Source organism: Rousettus aegyptiacus, unplaced genomic scaffold (assembly GCF_014176215.1).
Source record: "Rousettus aegyptiacus isolate mRouAeg1 unplaced genomic scaffold, mRouAeg1.p scaffold_m13_p_1, whole genome shotgun sequence".
NCBI classification, from domain to species: Eukaryota; Metazoa; Chordata; class Mammalia; order Chiroptera; family Pteropodidae; genus Rousettus; species Rousettus aegyptiacus.
Window position 1 is genome coordinate 28,580,574 of NW_023416284.1, and position 23,562 is coordinate 28,604,135.

The following is a 23,562-nucleotide window of genomic DNA, read 5'->3' on the forward strand; positions in this document are numbered from 1 at the left end:
AGGGCATTTTCCTTACCTGGTAAACCTGAGCTTTGGTTTGTGAAGGCTTCTGAGCTTATGATGGGGAGCCTACCCACAAACTTCTCCATAAGGCCAGGACCCCAAACGCTTTGTCCACTCTTAAGGACGAACTAAAAATAAACCTTCCCCTCCTCTACGTAACCTCTTTCCCTCAAACCAGGGGACTAGAGAGAAAATTGCCTGTATTTCACCTTGGTGCTAAATGGAAGTGGGGGAAACTTACCCTGAGAATGCTTAACTACAAGCAGCTCTTATTTGGTTTTGCTGACCAGGTTCACACTATTTTAGAAGGCTGAAAAATTTCGAACTGAGAAGTTAATTTGTCAAAGATATGAATTGCTAGTGGTTCCAGGTGACCAACAGAAGTTCCTTTTCCTCCTCTCCTGAGCTCTGGAATGCTCTTCTGAATCTGGGACTCCTCCCAGGGTTGTCACAGGTTCTGTCTGGCGCCTGTATAATCTACTCTTATCCCTCAGAGAAGGAAAGAACCTGTCTGTAACTAGCTCCCAAAGATTCATTCGCCACTTGGCTCTAAATTATTCTGGATTGCTATCCACATCTCCTGGAAGTCAGTCTCCTTTGGTCTGGCACCATAAAATGCCCCCAAACTCCCCAGGCATATTTCAATATGTCTGTCCTAGATGGTGTTTGTGAAGCATGTTCGGGAGCCATTGTTAGTGAAATTTGGCTTCTTTCTCTGCCAGAGGAAACTCCAGGGGCTGGAAGAAGCCCTGGTTTGGAAGCAGGAAACACAAAACAAAAAAACTGACATTCACTGGAGGAATTACTGTTCTCATTTTCTTTTCTTTTCTTTTTCTTTTTTCTTTTTTTTTTTGTAAGTGAGTTTCAGAAGAAGCCAGGTTTTAAGGCTAGAAAGACGCAGACAGGTTTGAACACAGGTCTTCTTTCTACCTCTTCTTCTGCTTTTCACAGTGAAATCTCCTGTTAATATCAGGGTCAGGTCCTTTCACAGCCCTAGGCATAGTCCTGGAATTAGTTACTTTATTTTGGCTTCCTGTTTCCTCCTTCCAAATTTCCCCTGCCTCTATTTCCTCCTTCCATTTATCCTGCATACTACAGGCAGACTTTTCTAAAATGCTTTTTTTTCTAAAATGCAAATCCAGTCATCAACGCCCACTTGAAACCCCATCATGGTTTCAGATTGCATTTAGGATGAAATCTAAACTTTAAGAGTTTACTACTCCCAACTAGTCTTTCCAGCCTCATCTGTTACTCATCCACTCTCCCTTCCTCACCCTATATATATATCTCCTTAGACTGAACACAAACTACTATGGGTACTTAAAACACTTTCTTGATAAAAATTTGTTGAGGGACTAGATACCCACTAGAGTTTACTTACCAGCTAATTGAGCCCCCCTCCTCCCCAGTCTCTCCATTCTTCAATTTCAGATCAAGTTTCTCCACCTCAGGGAAGCCTTCGTCCACCTTCTCAGGCCTCAGAAGCTTTTGCCAATGCCAGCTTCCTCCACTGAACACAAGTATGGAGGTTCTTTTCCTTTTGATGTACCCCCCCCCCCCGCCCGCTGGGGTAGCTGGCAAGAGTTAATTAAAGGACAAGTGGAAGGGTAAAGGGAAAGGGCTTTTGGTGGTTTACCCCCTACAGAGCTGTGGCTGGTCTCTGCAAACCTAGTTGAGTGTCCAGGGAAAAGATAAGCTCAACTTTCCCCAACCTCAGTTTCCTCATCTGAAAATGGTGAATAAAAATACCCATCTCAGAGTTGTTGAGAGAATTGAACCTAAGGGATGCAAAATACTGTTCCCAGCACTTAATGTGAGATATTCTTTTTCTAATTACTCATAAAAAGAAGTTACTTCCAAGAACCTTATGAAATTCTCCGAGCACTGTCCATGGTATGTGGTTTCCTGGTTGCTCACTGGGTGGTTTCCAGAGCCCTCCTTCTTCTGAGCGGTGCTGACGCCTTCTTTCCAGAGGTCCTATTTCCTGAGCCCCAGGATGCACCCGCAGCAGAGCACCAGAGCGATCTATCTGTACTCCATCCCCGCCCTCCCAAAACACACACACACACACTCTCCTTATCCCCCAGTCTGGGCTCCCACCTCCACACACACCACGCCACACACACACACACACACACACACCCCTTATCCTCCAGTCCGGGCTCCCACCTCCATCCACCCTTCCCTTGAGAGTCACACACACACACACACACACACAATCACACACACAGACCCCTTATCCTAGTCTGGGCTCCCACCTCCACACACGCCATCCTACACACACACACACGCACCCCTTACCCCAGTCTGGGCTCCCACCTCCACACACACACCTCACACACACACCTCACACACACACCTCACACACACACCTTATAGACACACACCTCACACACACACACACCTCACACACACACACATACACACACACACACACACACACACACACACACACACACACACACACACACACACACACACACACACACACACACACACACACACACACACACACACACACACACACACACACACACACACACACACACACACACACACACCCTTATCCTCCAGTCCGGGCTCCCATCTCCATCCACCCTCTCCTTGAGAGTCACACAGTCTTAGGGAGTAAGCTCTACAGCTCTCCCTGCCGGTTTGACTAGGAGTGCCTGTCGGTCCCGGTAAGCCTGGGGCTCGCAGAACTCTGCGGGTCACCATCCCACGTGCTCCGTGTCTCCGCCGCCAGGTGCCTTCCACCAGCTATGTTCAATACGAACTACATTTCCCATGGTGCAGAGCGGCAGGACCTCGACTCGGCGAGGGCCTTGATCGGAACGCCGCTCCGTCGCCTGCTCGGGGGCGCGCGGGCTGGCGCGAGGATAAGACCAGAGACCCGGAATGAGTTTCTGCGCAGTTCCGCTGGGCCGTGCCGGGCTGTGCCGGGCCGGGCCAGGACAGGTCAGGCGCGTGGGAGGGACGGCGCCTGAGTCAGCCGTGCCGGCGACAGGCGCTCTGGGCAGCCCGCTCCTCGCTGAGATCCCCTCCCGGTCCCGGCCGGGCCGGCTCTCCTGTCAGTCACTGGGGCGGAGGCAGCGACTGTAGTGGGGCTGGAGCCCGGCGGTGAGAAGAGCACGGGCCAGGCCGAGCGGAGGGAACCTGCCACAGCCCCTCAACATTACGGACTCTTCGCCCCAGACTGTTGAAGCTGCACTCCCGCGCTTCGTTGGATCGCCTCCGTAACCCGCGAAGGGCTCTCTCCCCTGTGACCTCCCACCCCCGTGACCTCCTCATAGGACCCAGGAGCTCACGCAGACGAGGGTGTTGTGGGTACAGGCTATCGCTCCGGTGTCCCCTCACGGGCCAAGGGCTCGGTTTCCCCCACAGGCCTCCCTCTCCTATGACTTCTTCCTCACAGATTCTGGGAATAGAGCCGTGAGCTACCACTAGGACCCCCGCCTGAGAACTCACTGAGGGCGCCCTCCTCAGAGTCCTCCTCTTTGGGTCTCCTCTTAAGAGCATCCCTTTTGGTTTCTGGCAGTCCCCACACACACACCCCTAACCGAGGTGGGGAGGCCTCGGCAGCCATGCCTACCCTGGGTCTCCTGTCATCCCACTACTCCCTGGGCACCCAAGCCGGGGTCTAGCAGGGAGCCAGCAGCCAAGGGGCTGGGGCAGGAAATAGGTCAGGGTCCACCTCCCTGCTGGGGAGGGAGCAAAGATGGAGCGGCGGGAGGAGCAGCCGGGGGCTGCAGGGGCTGGAGCAGCACCAGCCTTGGACTTCACTGTGGAGAACGTGGAGAAGGTATGAGGGCCCTGGGGCGGGCACTCCAGTGACAGAGCAGAAGTTCTGGGGATTTACACTAATGCCAGAGCCTAGGCCTGAGCTGGGTGTCTGCTGGGATGGTGCCTCCAGGACACCTGGCATTTGGTGTCTCTCTGGGCAGACATGACAGCAGTGTTACAGCATTTCAGTGGGCTATTTTTGGCTTTTCTTAGGCCTAGGTCCTCTGTAGTTAGATACTCTTGGGTCTTGGGATGGTCTCTCCAGAATGCTGATAGCTTAGACCTCCAGCCAGACTGACTATTCTCCAGCTCAATGAGAACTGCATGAGCAGTGCAGTAAGAAATTAGGAACCCAGGAGACCTGCAGCTCAATCCCCAGGAACCATACTGATGCTGAACCATCTTGGACTTGTTTTGTTGAGTCAGGGGCTCAGAAAATAATCCAGGACTAAAACAATCTGGGTTATGTTTTCACTCTTCCTTAGAGAAGGGTCTTTCCTTTATTGGATGGAGGCCAGACCAGTCAGTCTGAGGTAGAAAGGAGTAGGGCTAGACCCCTTTGTTTTGTACTGAGTCCAAGGGGCCTGGTCCTGCTGGCAGCCTCGGGGTTCTTTCCTACTTACCTGTCTATATAGCTTTCTGCCATGACCCTCCTAGACTCCATCTTTTTTGAAAACTGCTTTTCTGGTTATCTTCTGGGTTCTGCCCCTAGAGGCCTGGAATGCAGAAATGGGGGAATTGAGCTGCCTTGCTGGAAAATAGGGAATGGATGCAGATATTCATTTGCTATTCATGAGCCAAGTTTGCCTTACCACATAGTGAGGATGCATCCCTTTTGCTTCTATTCTCTGCCTGCTTCTGCATCCCTCAGGGGCCAGACAGGGACAGTGGCCATAACTGGCTGTCAGGGGGACAGATAGAGCTAAGCCTACTTGGATGGAGACTGCTTAGAGGGCCAGAATCCTGGCTTCACTCTTCTCCCTGGGGCTGGGCAGTGTTGGCATGGTGGTGAACTATTCCATGTGCTACCAGGGAAATAAACCTCTGTTTTCTTAACTGTGTAAAGTCCCAATGGAATTGAGACCCTGAGGATTTGGCTAGTTGAGAGCTCTAGGCTCTCATTTGCCAGGGCCACAAGACTTCTCTGGACCAGCTTTTCAAACCCTCACATGTGCTTTCTGAGGGTGCTCTCACCCTTCTCTCTAGTATGTCTCTGCCATAGGCCTGCCTGGCAAAGTCTTAGTCCTGCTCAGATTTCACTGTGGCTTTGATGCTAGCATCTGGAGTGACCTAGGGATATCCGGGGGGGAAGGTCAGGGTCCTTCAGGCTGTTCTATGCTCTTCTCAAGCTTAGCTTCATCGCTATGGAGCCATTCCTTCCATCTGGGCCTTGCATTTACCTTAAGTGCCTCCCCTTTGGCAAGTTCAGCCTCCTTTTTTTTTGCTTTCTTATGGAGGTTCATTATGAACCCATAATGTTGTGCTATAAGAAGAGGATATGGTAGAGCATGGGCAAAGTTCAGCTTCTCAAGTTATTGGTAGGATCCCAAGCCCAGGAAACTGTAGAGACCTGAGCTCTCCCTTCCTGCTCAGCCCCCACCCCTCAGTCAGAAAGACAAAGCAGTCTTACAGGACCAAATCACGGCCTCTTTTCTGGGCTCTGGCAGGATCCAGAGTGACCAGCACCTCCTCAGTCCTGTGCTGTCCTACAGGCGCTGCACCAGCTCTACTATGACCCCAACATTGAGAACAAGAACCTGGCTCAGAAGTGGCTGATGCAGGCCCAGGTCTCCCCACAGGCCTGGCACTTCAGCTGGCAGCTTCTACAACCCGACAAGGTGCCTGAGATCCAGTACTTTGGGGCCAGTGCCCTGCACATCAAGATCTCTCGCTACTGGAGCGACATCCCCACAGACCAGTATGAAAGTCTAAAGGCACAGCTCTTCACCCAGATCACCCACTTTGCCAGTGGTTCCAAGATTGTGCTGACTCGGCTGTGTGTGGCACTGGCCTCGCTGGCTCTCAGCATGATGCCAGATGCTTGGCCATGTGCTGTGGCAGATATGGTACGGCTCTTCCAGGCTGAGGACTCGCCGGTGGATGGCCAGGGCCGTTGCCTAGCTCTGCTAGAGCTGCTGACAGTGCTGCCTGAGGAATTTCAGACCAGCCGTCTGCCCCAATATCGCAAGGGCCTGGTGCGGGCCAGCCTGGCAGTGGAGTTTGGAGCTGTCTTCCCATTGCTGGAGCAGTTGCTACAGCAGCCCAGCTCACCCAGCTGTGTACGTCAGAAGGTGCTCAAGTGCTTTTCCAGCTGGGTTCAGCTGGAGGTGCCACTGCAGGATTGTGAGGCGCTCATTCAGGCTGCCTTCGCTGCTCTACAGGACTCGGAGCTCTTCGACAGCAGTGTGGAGGCCATTGTCAATGCCATCTCACAGCCTGATGCCCAGAGGTGAGCAGGTCCCCATCTTCCCAGAGAGGGACAGTATACTTGGCCAGCCACACATCCATCTATCCATCTGTTTAATAAACACTGAGTACCAATGTGTGTCTGGTCCTATGCTGGAGATATAGCAAGGAATCAAATAAGACATGGTCCCTGTCCTTATGGTTCAGAGAATGAGACAGACATTAAACAACTAACCATCCAATGAATTATTCAATTAAAATATTTGATTCTTCTCCTTCTCTTGGCCAATCAGTCACCAAGTTCTGGCTGTTCTGCTCCTGACCATATTGCAAATCTATTTTTTTCCATTTCCATTGCCACCACTCTAGTCCAAGCTGTCATCATGTCTCCCCAGATTACTATAGAGCTTTCTCACCAGTCCCCTGATTTTTATTCTTGTACCCTTCATTGTCTACCCAGCAGCCATAGTGATCTTTTGAAAATGAATATCTAATTTTTCCTTTCTGCCTAGAATCCTTCAATAGTTTCTTACTGATCTTAGGATAAAGTTCAGAATCCTTAACATGGTTCACAGAGATGCTGCACAATATGGCATCTCCAGGCTCATATGCCATGCTCCCTGCTTTTTTCACTCTCACAGTCTTTTCAGTCCCTTGACTGTCCCATGCTCCTTGCAGGCTCTGAACCATCGCATATACTTGACATATCATCTTTTCCTAAGTTTAAACTTTATATACTCAATGATTTTTAAGACTAAGTTTGATCTCCTCTATTATTTTATCTCAGAGCTTCCAGTGTTTTTAATTCTTATAACACGGTTTCATTATAAATTAATGTATATCTCCCATTAATCTCTCAGCTCTGTGAGGACAGGCACTCTGTCATTTTATTTTGTCACATTGTGCCTGGCAGCACTTGGTAGCATTCAGTATTTGAACAGATGAAAAGTAGGAGTTGCCTGAGTGGTGAGGGGTAGGAGCAGAGGGGTGGGAGAGGTTGGGGGAGGAGGAAGCATCTCAGGCTTCAGGAACTACAGCAGGTCCAAAGGCCTGTGATGGACAGTACCCTGGTACATTCAAGGACCAGAAAGAAGGTGAGTGTAGTGAGGTGTTTGTTCAGCAAATGTTTCTTGAGCACCTTTTTGTGTATTGGGCCCTGTGCTGAGCAGTAGGAGCATAGAAGATGAATGGGTTAACTTCTGCAAGTCAGAAGCTCATAACTTAATAGATACATGAACGGACAAATACAGTCAATATGATGAATACTTTAATGGAGAGAGCAGGGGACTGTAAGAGCCCAGAGGAGGCATTTAACCCAGTCTGTGGGTTGTGAAAGGCTTTCCAGAGGAGGTGACAACCGAACTGTGCTCTGAAGGCTGTGTAAGAGTTATTCAGATGTAGATGATATATATGGGGAGGACGTTTCAGACAGACGAAGGAGCCTAAGCAAGGGAAGGGTATGAGAGAGCCTGATGAGAGCCTGATTAGACAGCAGAATAACACTGACATTTAAGAGCTAGGGCTTCGGGAGACCGTTGGCAGAGTTGGGGGGAAGAAAACACTGAAAGAGATGGCATGAGGGAGCAGTTAATGACTCTAGCCTTGGCTTTCATCACATCTAAGTTTGAATCCCAGATGGTCCACATACTAGATCTGAGACCTTGAGTAAGCCACTTTTAAGCCTCAGTTTCCTCATCAGTAAAATAAGGGTGATCATATCAGCCTCAAAGGATTTTAATGGTTTAACCCATTTCCGGATTAGAAAGAAAAAGTGCAACTTGCTGACAGCATTAATGTTACATAAACATGCTCCTTGAAGCTGAAGAAAGTCTGACTGGTTTTCAATGTGAAAATATAAAAACTGTTCTTGGAGTTATTTCTAAACAAAACTTATCTCTAATCCTAATGTAACAGAAATGTATGCATAAATTGGATTCATGAAATGACTCTGGCTAGCAACTGTTCGAGAATGATCTTAACATCACATGTAGGAGTGCTACGTTTTCTAGGATTTGACATTTTCAGCAATTAAGAATTACTGTATTTTGTAAATGGAAATACCACTACTAAAAACAGAATGCTATAAATAGAATGATGTCATTTGTTTCCAAAGACTATCGTCTATACTAGAGCGAAGTGAAAATAATAATGAAAATGAGTTATTTTGTGGCAAACTTTGGGAGTAAAGTTAGGACTATAATCTGTGAGTTATCTCAGGATAAATGCTGCAGCTGCAGGCACCACTGGTGAATAGGTGCACAGGGCCTGCTCCTGGTATTCTATAAAGAATATTTTAGTATGAGGATTAAATAAAAGAGTGTTTGTGAAAGGTTTAGTGTGGTTCCTGTGCACTCTATAAGTGGCAGTTGTAATATTTAGTATAATTATTGCATTCGCTGTTAGTATGATGCCTTTTCCCTGGTTTCCCAGGTTTTCCAACTTAAGACGAGTACCAAGTCCCAGGTCAAGGCCTTTCATGGCAGCCTGAAGCTCAAGTGCTGGCTGGACTCGGACAGTTGGTGGCAAAGGGGAATTGGCCAGGGCCAGTGCGTGGGTGATGTGGGGTGTCCTTGGATACACCCAGGTTTACTCACCCAGCCAGTCTCCAGGGCTTTGGCAGGTAACTGATGCCTCTTCTCCTCTGAACTAATGAGAATGGGTGAGCAAGAAGCCTGTGAGGGAACTCACAGCCTCCTGAGCACCCATTGGCTGTGGCTCCCTTTGTTGCTTAGCAACTCTCCCCATTTTCTCAGCTCTGCTCCTGGAGCTCTAATTGCAGGTCTGAGCTGAGCTCAGTGTGAGTGGCAGCCAAGGAGTCCCAGCGGCTCAAGCTGACCAACAGGAATCAGCTCTCTTGAACCTAGTCTCAGCCATAGCCCTAAAAACATTGTCTCTTATCTCCCCTCCCCAAACCTAGTAACTTCTGGAGGCCTCAGGCCTGTTCTATATACTCACAGGTCTCAGGCACAGGTGCCCAGGTAGGAAATCTATGCAAGAGTTTCCCCCATAGGTGGGCTGCACTCCGCCTGGAGCCAAAGCAAGGAAACTAGACTTGCTTTGTCTAGTCTAGTTTCCTAGCTTTGGTTTGACAAAGTCACCTTCAAAGGTTCTTCACTCCTAGGTCATCCAGCCCTTGCTTACCCAGGTGTCCTGACACTGGCCCTCCCTTTGGCTAAGCTTGCACTCAAGTTGACCTTTTTTCATTCTTCCACAGCTGTTCCTTCTTGCCTGGCCCTCTCTCTTTTGAAAAAAAAAAAAATTTTTTCTGTAATATGTTTTTAATCCTGGAAAAGCTTTGCACTGGGGCCTGGGCAAAGAAAGAAGGTGAATTAAACAATCTCTTGGGGGTTCCCATCAATTAGGACTTGAGATATGGGCTGAGATCTTCATAGATACTTTAGGGAAATTCAGGTTGGACCCTGAAAGAGAAGCAGACCCACAGCACTATAAGGGGCTGTCTCAAGCTGGGACCTGTCTCTAAGTTGTTGTATGACCTTGAGTAATACTCTGAACCCTTTGGGCTATGTCGTCCTTGATTTTCTTATTATGAGGTGCAGATGAGACAAATTAAGAACCTTCATTGAGAACCTACTGCATATGTGAATTTTGGCAGGTGTGAGGGAGCTTTGGCTGGGGATGCTGTGGGGGTAGGGTACTATCTCCTGCCCCCATCTCAGCTACTGGGGAGCTCACGCATGGCCTTGGCCCTGCCCCTGCTCTTTGTGCCAGAGGCTGGCCTGAAGGTGCCCATTGTCTGGTGGTACAGCCTGTGTCAGGGCATGAGACTGAAACTGTCCCAGCTGTCTCCAGGCAGCACCCTCTGGGGTTAGGATTTGGTGGTGGGGGTGGAGTGGAAGGTGGGGATTGATGCTCTTAGGAGCTGTTGCTGTGTTCTAAAGTCTTTAACAGGGCTTCTAAGCCTGTGTTAACTTTTCTGTCTTTCATCCTTGTTCAATCTCCCTAAACACTATCTGTATTCATTTTCTAAAGTACCACACCCTGGGTAGCTTTAAACAACAGAAATTTATTGCCTCACAATTGTGGAGGCTAAAGGTCTGAAGTCAAGGTGTCGGCTTCCTCTGAAACCTGTAGGAAAATCTTTCCATGCCTCTTCCTAGTTTCTGGTGGTTTGCTGACAATCTTCGGTATTCCTTGGCATGCAGCTGTATAACTCCAATCTCTGCCTTTGTCATCACATGCCATTCTCCCTGTAGATTTTTCTGTCTTCACATGGATATCTTATAAAGACACCAGTCATACTGTATTAGGGGTCCCCCTACTCTATGACCTTGTCTGCAATAACGCTGTTTGCACATAAGGTCACATTGTGAGGTAGTAGAGATAAAGAATTTAACATATCTTTTTGGGGAAGGACACAATTCAACCCATATCAGTCTGCCATCTGGCTCCCCAAAATTTATATTCTTCCCACATGCAAAATACATTTACCTCATTCCAGTCTCCCCAAAAGTCTTAACCCATTCCAGCATCATCTCTAGGTCCAACCAGAAGACACAATTCAACCCATAACAGACCTTCTATTTTCTTTCCTGAGTTCTCCTGGAAGTCTCTGACATAAGGTTCTTCCCAGCGTGGTCAGCATCAAAGCTGCTACATGGGACCTGACCTCTTTTTCGCTTTGGATTTGATGCGAGGAGGGGGGCTTTGATGGAAGACAGGGAGAATGTATCTTTCTTTCAAAGATGGTGAGGGATGGGCAGACAGCTGTGATGGGTCTCCTCTTCTCATGTCTCCAGGTATGTGAACACACTCCTGAAACTCATCCCGCTGGTGCTGGGACTACAGGATCAACTGCGACAGGCAGTACAGAATGGGGACATGGAGACCTCCCATGGCATTTGTCGCATTGCTGTGGCCCTGGGCGAGAACCACTCCCGGTGAGGAGTGGAGCAGCTGGGGGTGGGATAGCAGGGTCCTCTAAGAGGTGTAAGAGGTGGTGTGAGCTTACTTTATCTCCTCCCTCCAGGGCCCTGCTGGACCAGGTAGAGCACTGGCAGAGCTTCCTGGCCCTTGTCAACATGATCATGTTCTGCACGGGCATCCCTGGCCACTATCCTGTCAATGAGACCACCAGCTCCCTGACCCTTACCTTCTGGTACACGTTGCAGGTGTGTCCAAGTGACCTTCAGTAGGACGGGGTCATGATAGAAGAATGGGCTTCTGTGACTGCTGGTGGGGTAGCTAACACTCTTCCCTGGCTCTCTCAGGATGACATTCTGTCCTTTGAGGCAGAGAAGCAGGCTGTGTACCAACAAGTGTACCGGCCAGTCTACTTTCAGCTGGTGGATGTGCTTCTGCACAAGGCCCAGTTCCCTTCTGATGAGGAATATGGATTCTGGTCCTCAGATGAGAAGGAGCAGTTCCGAATTTACAGGTGATGGTAGCAGGCCAATCCTAGATCTGAACGCAGTCCTGAAATAATGAAGGCAATAAGGGGAGGGGCCCAAGGCCAGGCTTCCTGAATCCTGGGGCTCCTTTTTCTATTCTCTAGGCACTTTTGCAGGGTTGTGAGGGAACCAGGGTGGTCTCCTGGGCTTGGGAGCAGGATCCTGGTAGTATATACGGTCTTCATCTGCTTCTTAGGGTGGACATCTCAGACACACTTATGTATGTCTATGAGATGCTGGGGGCCGAGCTGCTCAGCAACCTCTATGACAAACTGGGCCGTTTGCTCACCAGTTCAGAGGAGCCCTACTCCTGGCAGGTACCTTCCAAGCCTGATTCCCTCAGCCCTCCCAGACCTGTAACACCCACCTCCTCAGCCAAGCCAGTGGCATATTCTTTCCCCAGCACACAGAGGCCCTGCTCTATGGCTTCCAATCCATCGCAGAGACCATCGATGTCAACTATTCTGATGTGGTGCCTGGGCTCATTGGCCTCATCCCACGGATCAGCATCAGCAACGTGCAGCTAGCGGATACTGTCATGTTCACCATTGGTGAGACCTGGCACACACCCATGAGCACATTTCCAGAGCCACAGGCACCAATCCCCAGCCACAGCCAGCCTGCTGGGTACTATCCAAAATGGGGGAGACACACATGCCCACACATGCAGTCAGCGTTGCAGCCAACCGGCTGTCTAGGGGTCCCTCCTACAGTGTAGTGAGCTGCAATTCAGTAAGGCTGGTTAACCGTCAATGGAATAGCAGTGCTTGGCCTCTACTGAGTAACTCCTTCCTGCTTCTCAGCCATAAGGATCATGTTTGATAATGTGCATGCCTATTTGCCCATTTGGTCTTTGAATGAACAGTGCTCTGTACTGGGGCTGCAAATTGACCCTGCCCAGGAGCTCTACCTGCCTCACAGGGACATGACCTGCTTCAGATATCGCTCCCTCTCTTTTCTTCCACCAGGAGCTCTGTCTGAATGGCTGGCTGACCACCCTGTCATGATCAACAGTGTTCTGCCCCTCGTACTTCACGCTCTAGGCAATCCCGAACTCTCTGTCTCTTCCGTGTCCACCCTCAAAAAGATCTGCCGAGAATGCAAATATGACCTGCCGCCTTATGCTGCCAACATCGTGGCTGTCTCCCAGGTATGTAGGGGCTCTGGGTGGAGCTGGACCTCAAGGCACACCCTGCACTACTCTGATACCATATTCCTTCTTTTCATCCCCAGGATGTGCTGATGAAACAGATCCACAAGGTGAGCTCAAAAGTTTCTAGGAGGCTCCTTGGGGATATTGTAGGAGCCCACAGGACTCCTGTCTCCTGTTTTGTCCATTATTCAGTGTTCTTGGAAGCTTCCCCAGTGAGTTAATTCTTCCCACCCACAACCAGATATGTCCAAGGTTGACCCTCCATGTTCTGTCCCACAGACGAGCCAATGTATGTGGCTGATGCAAGCACTCGGCTTCCTGCTGTCAGCCTTGCAGGTGGAGGAGATCCTTAAGAACCTGCACTCACTCATCTCGCCCTATATCCAGCAGCTGGAGAAGCTGGCAGAAGAGATAGTGAGTGAGCTGGGGTGTGTGTGGCTAGAGAGGGGCAAGGGTGAGACTCTGGGACTCCCCTTCATGTGGGCCATGGCTACGGAGGAGTGGGGCTGGAGCTGGCAGTCAGGGCTGGGGCCAGGGGACAAGCTGGCACTGGGAGATCCAGAACTTGGTTCTCTTCTCCCCATAGCCTAATCCCTCCAACAAGCTGGCCATTGTCCACATCTTGGGGCTTCTCTCCAACCTCTTCACCACACTGGACGTCAGTCATCATGAGGATGATCATGAAGGCTCTGAGCTCCGGAAGCTGCCAGTGCCACAGGGACCCAACCCTGTGGGTGATATTGTCATTGCCATTGCCCCTACCCCCCAATCCTGTGGGAATGTCATTGTCGCCCTTGATTTTATGGGTAGTATTGTTATTGTTCCCCTGGGGCATGATGCATTTGGTCCACACTCTGAATAATCTTATCATTGCCCCCTACTCTGTGGGGAGTGATGTCATTGTCTTACCCTATGGACAAACCCTTGTCTTTGTCCCCAGCCTGACTAGGGTGATGCTATTGTGAATCCTCCACCCCATGGGGGACAACTGACATTATCCTTCAACTGCTAGGTGATGTGATTATGGGCCCCCGTTAACTCCCAACCCTGGGGCTTTCTACTTCAGCATTCACTGTTCCTTGTGGGCACTGAGGATGCTTACATGTTTCACATGTAATAGTTCTTGCCTTTGAGTTTCTCCCAGTCTAAAGGAAATACATGTAAACAGATTGCTGCAAAGCAGGGTGATAAATGATGTGGTAAGCTTGGGCACAGGGGTTTGGGTGACCACTTATAAGCTGTTTGATCTTGGACAAGCTTCAGCTTCCCATTCAAAACTATGAATATCAGAATATTGACTTGCTCATCTCATAGAACTGAAGATGCAGTCTTGAGTGAAAATACTTTGCATACTGTGAAGTTTTGTACAAATATGGGGACTGCTTTGATCATTGTTCCCAGTACCTCCTCCAGTGTTTCTCCTGGAGAAAAGGAAGCCACAGTATCCTGGCCTCTCTGCTCAACTTCCCACCCCAGTTTCAGTTACCCTTTAGGCTCCAAACCAAACCTCTCCTGCAGAACCCCTTCTCTTTCTATGGTAGTTGTCATCATGCCTTCCCTCACCTCCTAGGTCTTCAGTTTGCTCTCTGCTCCTCCATAAGCTACCTTTATCTATGCATCCTTTGGGGGATGTCTACCTTAAGCCTATCCGGGTGAGATAGCATCTCCACTTCAGGGGCTAGCCCATAGGCTTTTGGCACTAAGAGTTTTACTGAGCTAAACTGGAGAGGGAGTGATTTTTTTTTTTCTCGAAAGTTTTGAAGTTTTAATAATCTTATGAAGCACTCATAATATCCCTGCTTTGCAGTTTGAGGCTTCTGAGAGGATCCCTACAATTCAGGATATCCTCTCTCATTCTGTTCAGCAAACAGTCTTCCCCCAGGGTCCCATGCATTAAGTCCTCCACATGCAGTCTGAGGCTATAGGTTTGTACTCCTGGCCTACTTCTTATTATTAGGTCCTTTTTGGGTTAGTGACAGAAGTGGGGGTATCTTCTCCCTGTATGTCTAGGTGGTGGTGGTGCTGCAGCAGGTCTTCCAGCTTATCCAGAAGGTGCTGAGCAAATGGCTGAATGATGCCCAGGTGGTGGAGGTGAGCCCCAACCCTTGCTCTCTGCCCCATGGTGACTGCTCAGAGGTGGAGCAAAAGGAAGGTGTTGCTATCCCACTTAAGGTTGCAATGGTCTGGAGGAAATAAAAGAGGTGAATCCCGTCCCATAGATACAAGGGATCTTTTAAGAAGATATTCAGAACTTCCCAGTATCAGAAGAAGTGCTCAACCAAAGGACTATGATGTTGGGGCTGAGTGACAGTCAGGGATCCACTTTAGCATCAGAGACCTGCCTTTGGTCTCTTTTCAATTCAGGATTTTGTTGCTGTCGCTGCTCCCTGAGAGGAAATGACGGAGATGTAAGTAGCAAGAGTTGAGTTATAAAGTTCCATCCTATGCCCCTCTGAGAAGGGCCTTTTTGCCTCCTGCCTTTCAGGGTAAGGGTCAAGCTTGTTTACCTTCCTTGATTTGCAGAGCCAGGCAAGGCTTTTAGGTAAGGGCTCCTTCTTAGGCATCCTTAGTTCTGTTCCAGCTGATTGTGACCTGCTGACCAGGGCCCTTTGCTTTCTTTTTTTCTTTTTTCTTTTTTTTTAATTGAAATATATTTGACATATAATGCTGTGTAAGTTTAAGGTATACAACATATTGATTTGATACATTTATGTATTATAATACAGTTGCCATTAGAGCTATAGTTAGCACCTCTATTACCTTATAATTTCTTTTTAGTGGTTAGTATAATTAAGATCTAGTTTTTAAGCTAATTTTATGATTATGATACAATATTGTTTTCTATTTCATGGGTCCCTTTGCTTTCTCTCCAAGGCGGTATGCGCTATCTTTGAGAAGTCTGTTAAGACGCTGCTAGATGACTTTGCCCCCATGGTGCCACAGCTGTGTGAGATGCTGGGTCGGATGTACAGCACCATCCCCCAGGCCTCTGCTCTTGACCTCACTCGGCAGGTGGGCCTTCTGATTAGAACAGCATTATTGTAGATTTCATACTAGTCAGAGATCTGACCCATGGATGGGGTAGGTGGGTGGATGGGGTTGGATGGCTGCCCTGCCAGGGGTCCTCACCTGCATTCCAGGGATGCTGGCCAGTCTTGGTGAGACAGGGCCACAGCTGACCAGAATTTCCTGCTTTGTTGTAGCTGGTCCACATCTTTGCTCATGAGCCTGCCCACTTTCCCCCAATCGAGGCCCTCTTCCTGCTCGTCACCTCCGTCACACTCACTCTCTTCCAGCAAGGTAGGTCCTAACCAGGGTCTCTGCTGCTGCCGCCGCTGCCACTGCCTCTGCTTCTCCAGTTGGGGAGCCAAAGCTGCCCTTCTATTCTCTTCTGTCCCCTGAGTTGCACATGGGACTTTATGGGAAACTTATGGGAAACTTAAGCACAGCATAATTGTCACCTTACAAATAGTTGACACCTTAGGTTGAAGTGGATAAGAGAGTGAATGATGTCTTCTACTGACCTGCTGGGCTCAGGGCCAGTCTGGATGTTGGGGAAGGTGGGGTCAGAAGCTCTGAGGGACTTGGGGTACCAGGCTGGCTCCTTTTCTTTGGAATATAATGAAAAGTAGAAAGAGCATGGGCTTCGAAGTCAGGTACACCTAGATTCTAAGGTCATCACCACCAACTAGTTGTGTGACCTTGGGCAAGTCACTTACCTTTGGAGAGCCTTCGTTTCCATATCTGTGAAATGGAGATTTGTTACTTGATAAGATTATTATAGGCATTAAAGTAACATCTTTTGGACCCCTCGCTTGGGGTTTTTGCACACAAAGTACTCAGTGAGTGCTTGTTCCTTTCCCTGCTTTGAGATTTATTCCTTTCCAAGCCAAAAGCTTTTGGCTGTGGTCCTAGCCCCCCATTCACTGTGGCCCTTTGCCTGAAAGAGTTGGGAGCAGGGGGCTGCAGGCTTCCCCTTCTGTCTAATTCAGCCTTCCAACTCAGAAATGAAACAGCACTGCTCTGCCAGCCTGAGTCTTGCCTGGATTCATGGTTGCAGATTTGAAGCTCGCCAGGCATCTCAGCTGAGCCAGAGTGCTGTCTGTTTATGTCCTCAGTGTCTGGTCCCATGATGTTGGCCTCTACTCTGGTGAACTATTGGTAGGTCCAAAGTGGAAAGAAACCTAAGCCAGAAATCCAAGTGTGGTCATCCTTAACTCCATTTCTCTCACTTATTCCTAGTCAGAAACAAGTCCTGGTGGTCCTGGCTACTGATTGTCCCACAGTCTGCCCACTTTTGTCTACCCTCCATAGCCACAGTCTCAGTGTGGGGTGTCTGGATTACCTCAACAACTTTCTAACCGATTTACTTGACATCAGCCCTTCTTTTCAATCTATTCTGCACCCTGAAGCTGTAATGTTCTTTATAAAACACAAATCTGAAAGTTTCCTTCTCTAGCTTAAAACCCTTTCATTGCTCCCCAATGCCCTCAGGTTATCATCCCACTCCTACCCGCATGATGGAGCTCCTGCATACTTCTCAGTGTCCTCTCCTGCCAGTGACCTTATGACTCCAGCAGTCCAGCCACACCGACTTTTCCATTACCATGTCCCATTTGATCCCTGTGTCTTGCTCCTCTAACTGGAATGCCCTATGCCCTTTACTGAGTGAGCTCACTCCTTCTTGCCTTACCCATGCATCATTCCTCAGAAACTTCTCTGAGGCAGAATCAGATACTTCTCTACCTTTGTGCCCAAACTGCATCATGTACACACTGTTGGTACTGTACCAATTACACTCTAACATAAGCTTTCATATCTGTCTCTTTCCCTAGACTAAGCCCTTCAAGGGCAGGGCTAGATCTCTTCTCTCTGCATTCCCAGTGCCCCAAATGAGGCCAGGATTGAGCAGGCACCAGAAGCTGTTAAAGATAGGAAGATGAGGGCTCCCTATCCTCAGAACCTTTCTTCCTCACTGTGTGGCCCACTGCCAGCAGGGCAGCTGGCAGTTGAATGTCAAACCTGCTGTCTGTAGTGGAAATCAGGCATGGGGAATAGTGGGCCTCACTTTCCAGGCCTTGAGTAACTCGGGGCTCAGATATGAAAGGGATGGGCTTTATCGGTCCTCCTCATAGCCTGGAGAAGGAAGCAGGGAAGAGATTATTATCTGCTTTAACAGTGGGAAAACTGAGTGTTTGTGGCTTGCGCAAGATCACACAGCTCCTTAGTGGTGTCACAGGCAGATATTCCTGCAATGCCGCCTCCTGAGGGTGGAGTGGCCCAGGCAGGAGCTCTAGGCTCATTCTTTGTCCTTGCCATAGGCGTCATCAGAACTAGAGGCAGACTAGTGTCCAACATCCTATTTGTTGGACTTGTTGGTTGTCTTGCTGGACAGGATGGCCCCCTTACCTGTATGATGTCCCAGTGTTGCCATCCCTTCCTTGGGTTCTGCCCTCCAACTGCACCATCGGGTGACACATTGACTGGTTTCCCTCTTTCTTCATGTGTCCTGATGGTGGGAGCTGGTCCTCAGCCCTGTGCCTGGCTCTCTGCTGAGTCTGTGTCCATGTGGAGGGGCTTTGCTGGGTGAGGCTTTTATTTTTGGCCTCATGATGCAGTTTTTTTCCCTAGGCCCTGCCAGTGGCTTTCCCGGCTATCTCCACAGCATATCGGGCACTGCTCTACCGAAGAAGAAATCTTCTGGTTTAAGCAGACCCAGTAGATTTTTTCCTTTGGCCAGACCAAGAGCCCTAAGGCCATTGAAGTAAAGGGTACCTGCTCAAGCCCTGATACCCTGGCCATTTCAGAGCCTTCGGCCAGGCCTCTAAAGGAGGTACTGAGAACCAGCCTCCCATCTTCTATGGCTAGTAATGGGGAGGTATGTGCTAGGAAGCAGTGTAGAGCCACCCTAGCCTGCTGGAGGCCACAGCAAGAGTGTGGGGACTATTTCTTCAGCTATGTGGAATCCAGCATTGCTCAAGCACCAAAGGATCACTTGGGGAACTGACCTGAGGAAGAGTGGGGAGTAGGTGGTAGGCCCCTTGGGAGGGAGCTGGGGCAGGCCCGTCCTTCACTTTGCCGTCTCTTTCTGTTGGGCTTCTCCCAGTTCATGGTTTTTGTATGTTTTGTTTCTTTATCTTGCTTCCTGCTGCTCATGTGCCCCCACGCTGTCTCCCTGCAGGCTCTCAGTCCCACATAACTATATGAGGTTGAGTTGCTGTTTGTATAATTTTTTCTTAAGTTCCATCTTTATTATATTTTAGGGCCCAGGGATCATCCTGATATTGTTGATTCATTTATGCAACTCCTGGCACAGGTGTGTTTTAGTTTTATTCATTCACGTTCTGTTCTCTCTCTTTCTCTTTCTCTTATGTTGAAATTCAATTTAAGCCTATTTTTAGCTTTCTGTTGACAAATTTTTTTTCTGTTCAGTTGAATAGAGTTTCTTCATCTGTTTCCGTGGAAGTTGACAACCCAACATCCTCCTTTAGTGCCCCTTTGCCTCAACTAGCTCAGTCTTCTACAAAGACCAGGGAGAGGCTGATCCCAAAGGGAGGAAGCTGGGCTGGCCTGCTGGGTGTGGGGAATGGAGGGGGTGGTAACTTCCCAGCAGCTCCCGTGCGGCTGGGGTACCCGAGAAGTTCAGGGGTAGGACCGGAGTTGAAGGGCCTGGGGTTCATTGTCCCCGTGCTCCTGCCGGGAACTGCTTGCCTCAGTGCCCCCAGCCAGCTCGTGAGAGGTAGATTGGGAGGAGCTCTGAAGGGAAGGGCTGAAATGAATGTGCTGCAGTGGAACCCAGAGCTGGGCTGCTGGACAGGTTGTGCTGCTGCTGGGAGGTGGGTGCTGGCTCCATTGTGAGACTGTGTTAGGATGTGTTTGTGTTTGGTGTGTGTTTAAGTGTGTTGGACCTTACTTTATGTTTTGAGTTTGGTTTGGGAAGGGAAGAGAAGTCATGTAACTGCTATAAATAGTATGTGTATTGTGTTGGGTGTTAGATACATGTGTAGTTGAAGTGTGGACATGTGTATTCCTGCATGTTTTGTGTTGATGTGTGTTAGGCATTGATGGATCTTGAATGTTGATATGTGTTGGAGGCGTGTGCATGGTGGGCTGTGGAAACGTGTATTACAGAGGACAGGAGGATATATTGTGGTATTGGTATGTCTGTACTGGAGTATGTATGTTTTAGAAGATATATGTGTTGGGTTGTGGGAATGTGGTGTTAATATGATGGGAGTTCTGGTGTTAGGGGGTTTCTATGCATTGTGGGGGGGCTGCGAGTTAAGGTAAATAATGTGTTTCTTAATCATTTCATAAACATTTATTGAGTATACAATACATGCTTGGTACTCTGCTAGGTGCCGAGGACATAATGGTGAGCAAAAGCAGGCACAATTCTCAGTCTCTTGAAACTTTAGTTGGCGGGCAGAGTGAAAGGAGTGGGGACTAGGGAGTACATTCTGGTCCTGGATGAATGTGCGTGGGGGTATCTGTGAGGGTGCATCTTTGGGGGCAAGGTATTTGAGTGTGTGTTTGTAGATGGCTGTGTTGGGAGAGTACATGTGCTGGAGGACTGGGTATATTGAAGGTGTGGGTGTGGACATGGTTTTGGGATATGGGGAGGTTTGGGTGTATGACTATGTAGTGAGGGTGTGTTGCAAATGTGGGAGACTGTGTATGGGATGTGATAGAAGTGCGTTCGAGGGTAAGTAGGGTGTTTGAAGTGCGGGTGCATGTGGGGGTGTTTGCACATAAGTGAACATGTGGAATGGAAGGTATGTGAGGGGCTGGAGGGTTAGGAGTCTATTTGGTATGCATTGGGGGGCTGCTGGTGAACAGCTGTGTTTGATGGCTGCTGGAGCTGTGCAGAGCATCTCTTGTGACCTGAGGATGTGCCAGTCACGTCCTGGTACCACTTGGGGTGGGCTCTCTGCCCCTTGTACTCCATCTGTTCCCCCCACATGGCAACGTGGCTCCTGAGCTGGGCCTGGACACAGGGTGATCTGGACAAAAGGTGGGGCCATGGCTCCACGGCTCCTACCCTACTTTGCCTCTTCCTGAACTGGAGGGTGTCTAAGGAATGCAGGTGGGACATGGGAGGGGGCTATCGGACTGTGTTCCGTGTCCAGCTGCCATTTCTTCTTCCTGCTGCCCTGTTAATACATACAGGGGGCCTCAACTCTCTCTGTGAATCAAAGCAAAGTCACTGCAGGCTACCTTGAGCCTGCAGGAAATCTGGCACTGATATACGGGAGAGGGGAAGGTGTTTGCTCAGGGAGTGACTTGGGACCCAAGCTTTCTACATTATAATCCACCCCTCACCTCTTTCATATACACCTGTATATTCATGTACACATGTGTGTACATAGCATCCCTTGGCTGCTCCTCTCTTGGCCTACTGAACTCTAAGGTGGTCTGAGTCTCCTAGAGATGGCCAGGTAGCTGGTTTTGGCAGCCTCTACCTGTGATGCGTGAAGCTGGGGCCCGGGGTGGCAGGTGAGTGGGAGGGATGGTCCTTGGAACTGGCTGGGGCTGGGCTTACCAGCTCCACCTCCTACAGGCTCTGAAGCGGAAGCCAGACTTGTTCCTGTGTGAACGGTTGGACGTCAAAGCTGTATTCCAGTGTGGTAAGTGAGGCCAGGTGGACAGGTGGGCCTAAGTCCCCCTTGGGAGGATCTTTAGGCCCCATCTGACCTGCCTCTGCCTCTCCCACAGCTGTGCTGGCCCTCAAGTTCCCTGAGGCACCTACTGTCAAGGCCTCCTGTGGCTTCTTTGTGAGTCCCATGTTGAGCCCTGAACCCCCACCACCCCTAAACCCAGCCCTGTCCTACCTAGGACTCCAGAGACTAGAGGTGTGGTATGCAGGTCTTGTCTTCAGGGTGAGGGGGGAAGGACCTGGGGCTGAAAAGCCTCTCTAACCTCTGCAGACAGAGCTACTGCCTCGATGCGGAGAAGTAGAACCGGTGGGAAAGGTAGTACAGGAGGACGGCCGCATGCTGCTCATAGCAGTACTGGAGGTGAGATGGAGCAGGTGGGGACTTGGTGGGGGTACGGTGGCCCTCACGACTGAGGTAGCTGCCCTGTTGGGAATCTTGAGCCTTTGGTTTCCTAAACTCTCTGATTCTGTTGCTTCCTCATTGTCATGTGCAGTTTGGCTAAGGAACTGTCTTTGGGGGTGGGGCATGGCTTGACACACTTGCTGCGGAGGGGCAAGGCCCTTGTGTGCTGAGAACCCATCTTCCTCAGGCCATTGGAGGCCAGGCCTCCCGCAGCCTCATGGATTGCTTTGCCGACATCCTGTTTGCTCTGAACAAACACTGCTTCAGCCTCCTGAGCATGTGGATCAAGGAGGCACTGCAGCCACCTGGTTTTCCCTCTGCCCGCCTCAGCCCTGAACAGAAGGACACCTTCAGCCAGCAGATCCTTCGGTGAGCAGAGCTGGTGGGGCCCGGGCTCAGGTCTGGAGGAGGAGGGGGAAGTAGTGCGGATGGTGCTAACCTGCTCTCCCTTATCTCCTTCAGTGAGCGAGTGAACAAAAGGCGGGTGAAGGAGATGGTGAAGGAGTTCACACTGCTGTGCAGGGGGCTACATGGCACAGATTACACAGCTGACTACTGAGGGGCGCTTCCGTCCCACCCATACCTCCTCCTCACCCCTCCCTATCCCCGAAGAGTAAACCTGGACTCTCACTGCACTGTTGTCTCTGCTTCCTTTCTTCTGCCACCACCGCCTAACTGGGTGACCCCAGAAGGCTTTGGGGAAGGATAGGAGGGTGCTTGGACCCAAGCCTTGGTAGGGAGTGGTGGGGCCAACTTCTGGCTTCTTGGGTGGAAGGGGTACTGCTGGAGCAAGCTGCTCCTAGGCTGGAGCCATTCAGAATACTGCCATTGCCCTTAGGGGGAGGTGGAGATTTCAGTAGTATTGCCACCCCCTTATTAAATTAGTCCCAATGTTCATGAATGCATTTAATCAAAAATGCTGAGTACTAGGCCCCTAATTCTGCCTTCCCTTGTTCTGTCTAAACAAAGGCTGATCTAGTCCATAGCTACCATGCTAAGTGAGGAAAATGAGACCAATGAAGGAAGGCTATTTGGAGGAAATTTTATGTCTAATGGAAATAGAAAGCTTCCAAGGTAGAGGACTTGAGGCCTTGAGCTGGAGGTGAGATGGAGCTGGATCCATTTGGGAGGAAGGAATTGGAGAGCGGCTTTGATTTCTAGGATGGGTTTCTGGTGTGGGGTTATGGAGGCACCCAAACTTGCACGTAGTCGAGGAGAGGTATGGAAAGTGGGGCTGAGCATGTGTGGGAGGAGGCATTCCAGACCCCAGAGGAAGAGGAATTTGTTGTCTGTGCATCTGTAACTCCCCACCTCTGGTACCTGACCAGTATGGGTGGTCAGGGCTCAGTCAGGACCAGGGACAGCTCCTGCTCAGCTGTTGCTCTCCTCCCTTTGCAGGTTTACCTCCCTTTCTGTCTCCTCAGTCACAGTTCTACCTGCGCTGCCTCTCAGGCACCCCAGCCTTCTCAGTAAGATCTGATGAACAGATCTGAGTTCTTCAACTCCTGTTCATGAGCCTGAGTCTCCTTAGAGGTGATAGAACTGGTTATTCCCATATTCATCTGTTTTTTCCCAACCTTTCCGCAAATTCTTTTTCCTCCTTTCTTTTTTCTTGCTCAGTTTCTTCCCATGCCAGCCTCTCATGTGCCATACCCTGTGGCCACTCTGTCCCCCGTGCCCCTACCCCATTTTCACCTTACTCTTGATTTCTCACTTAGTCTTCTCCTAGTACATGCTAACCAGATGTCTT

At 49.7% G+C, this 23,562-nt stretch overlaps 1 protein-coding gene across 1 annotated transcript; it reads left to right on the forward strand.

Moving 5' to 3' along the window:
* The first annotated feature begins 2,924 nt into the window (after positions 1 to 2,924).
* On the forward strand, positions 2,925 to 22,447 carry IPO13 (importin 13). The gene is made up of 20 exons (XM_016123749.2): positions 2,925 to 3,805; positions 5,499 to 6,235; positions 10,950 to 11,090; positions 11,180 to 11,321; positions 11,421 to 11,587; positions 11,797 to 11,917; positions 12,004 to 12,151; positions 12,569 to 12,750; positions 12,834 to 12,860; positions 13,033 to 13,167; positions 13,340 to 13,483; positions 14,764 to 14,844; positions 15,628 to 15,765; positions 15,957 to 16,053; positions 19,017 to 19,069; positions 21,314 to 21,380; positions 21,469 to 21,527; positions 21,681 to 21,770; positions 22,000 to 22,181; positions 22,275 to 22,447. Exons 1-20 carry the CDS (start codon positions 3,722 to 3,724, stop codon positions 22,369 to 22,371), a joined length of 2,892 nt encoding a protein of 963 aa, XP_015979235.1. The 5' UTR covers positions 2,925 to 3,721; the 3' UTR covers positions 22,372 to 22,447.
* Positions 22,448 to 23,562: the final 1,115 nt, after the last annotated feature.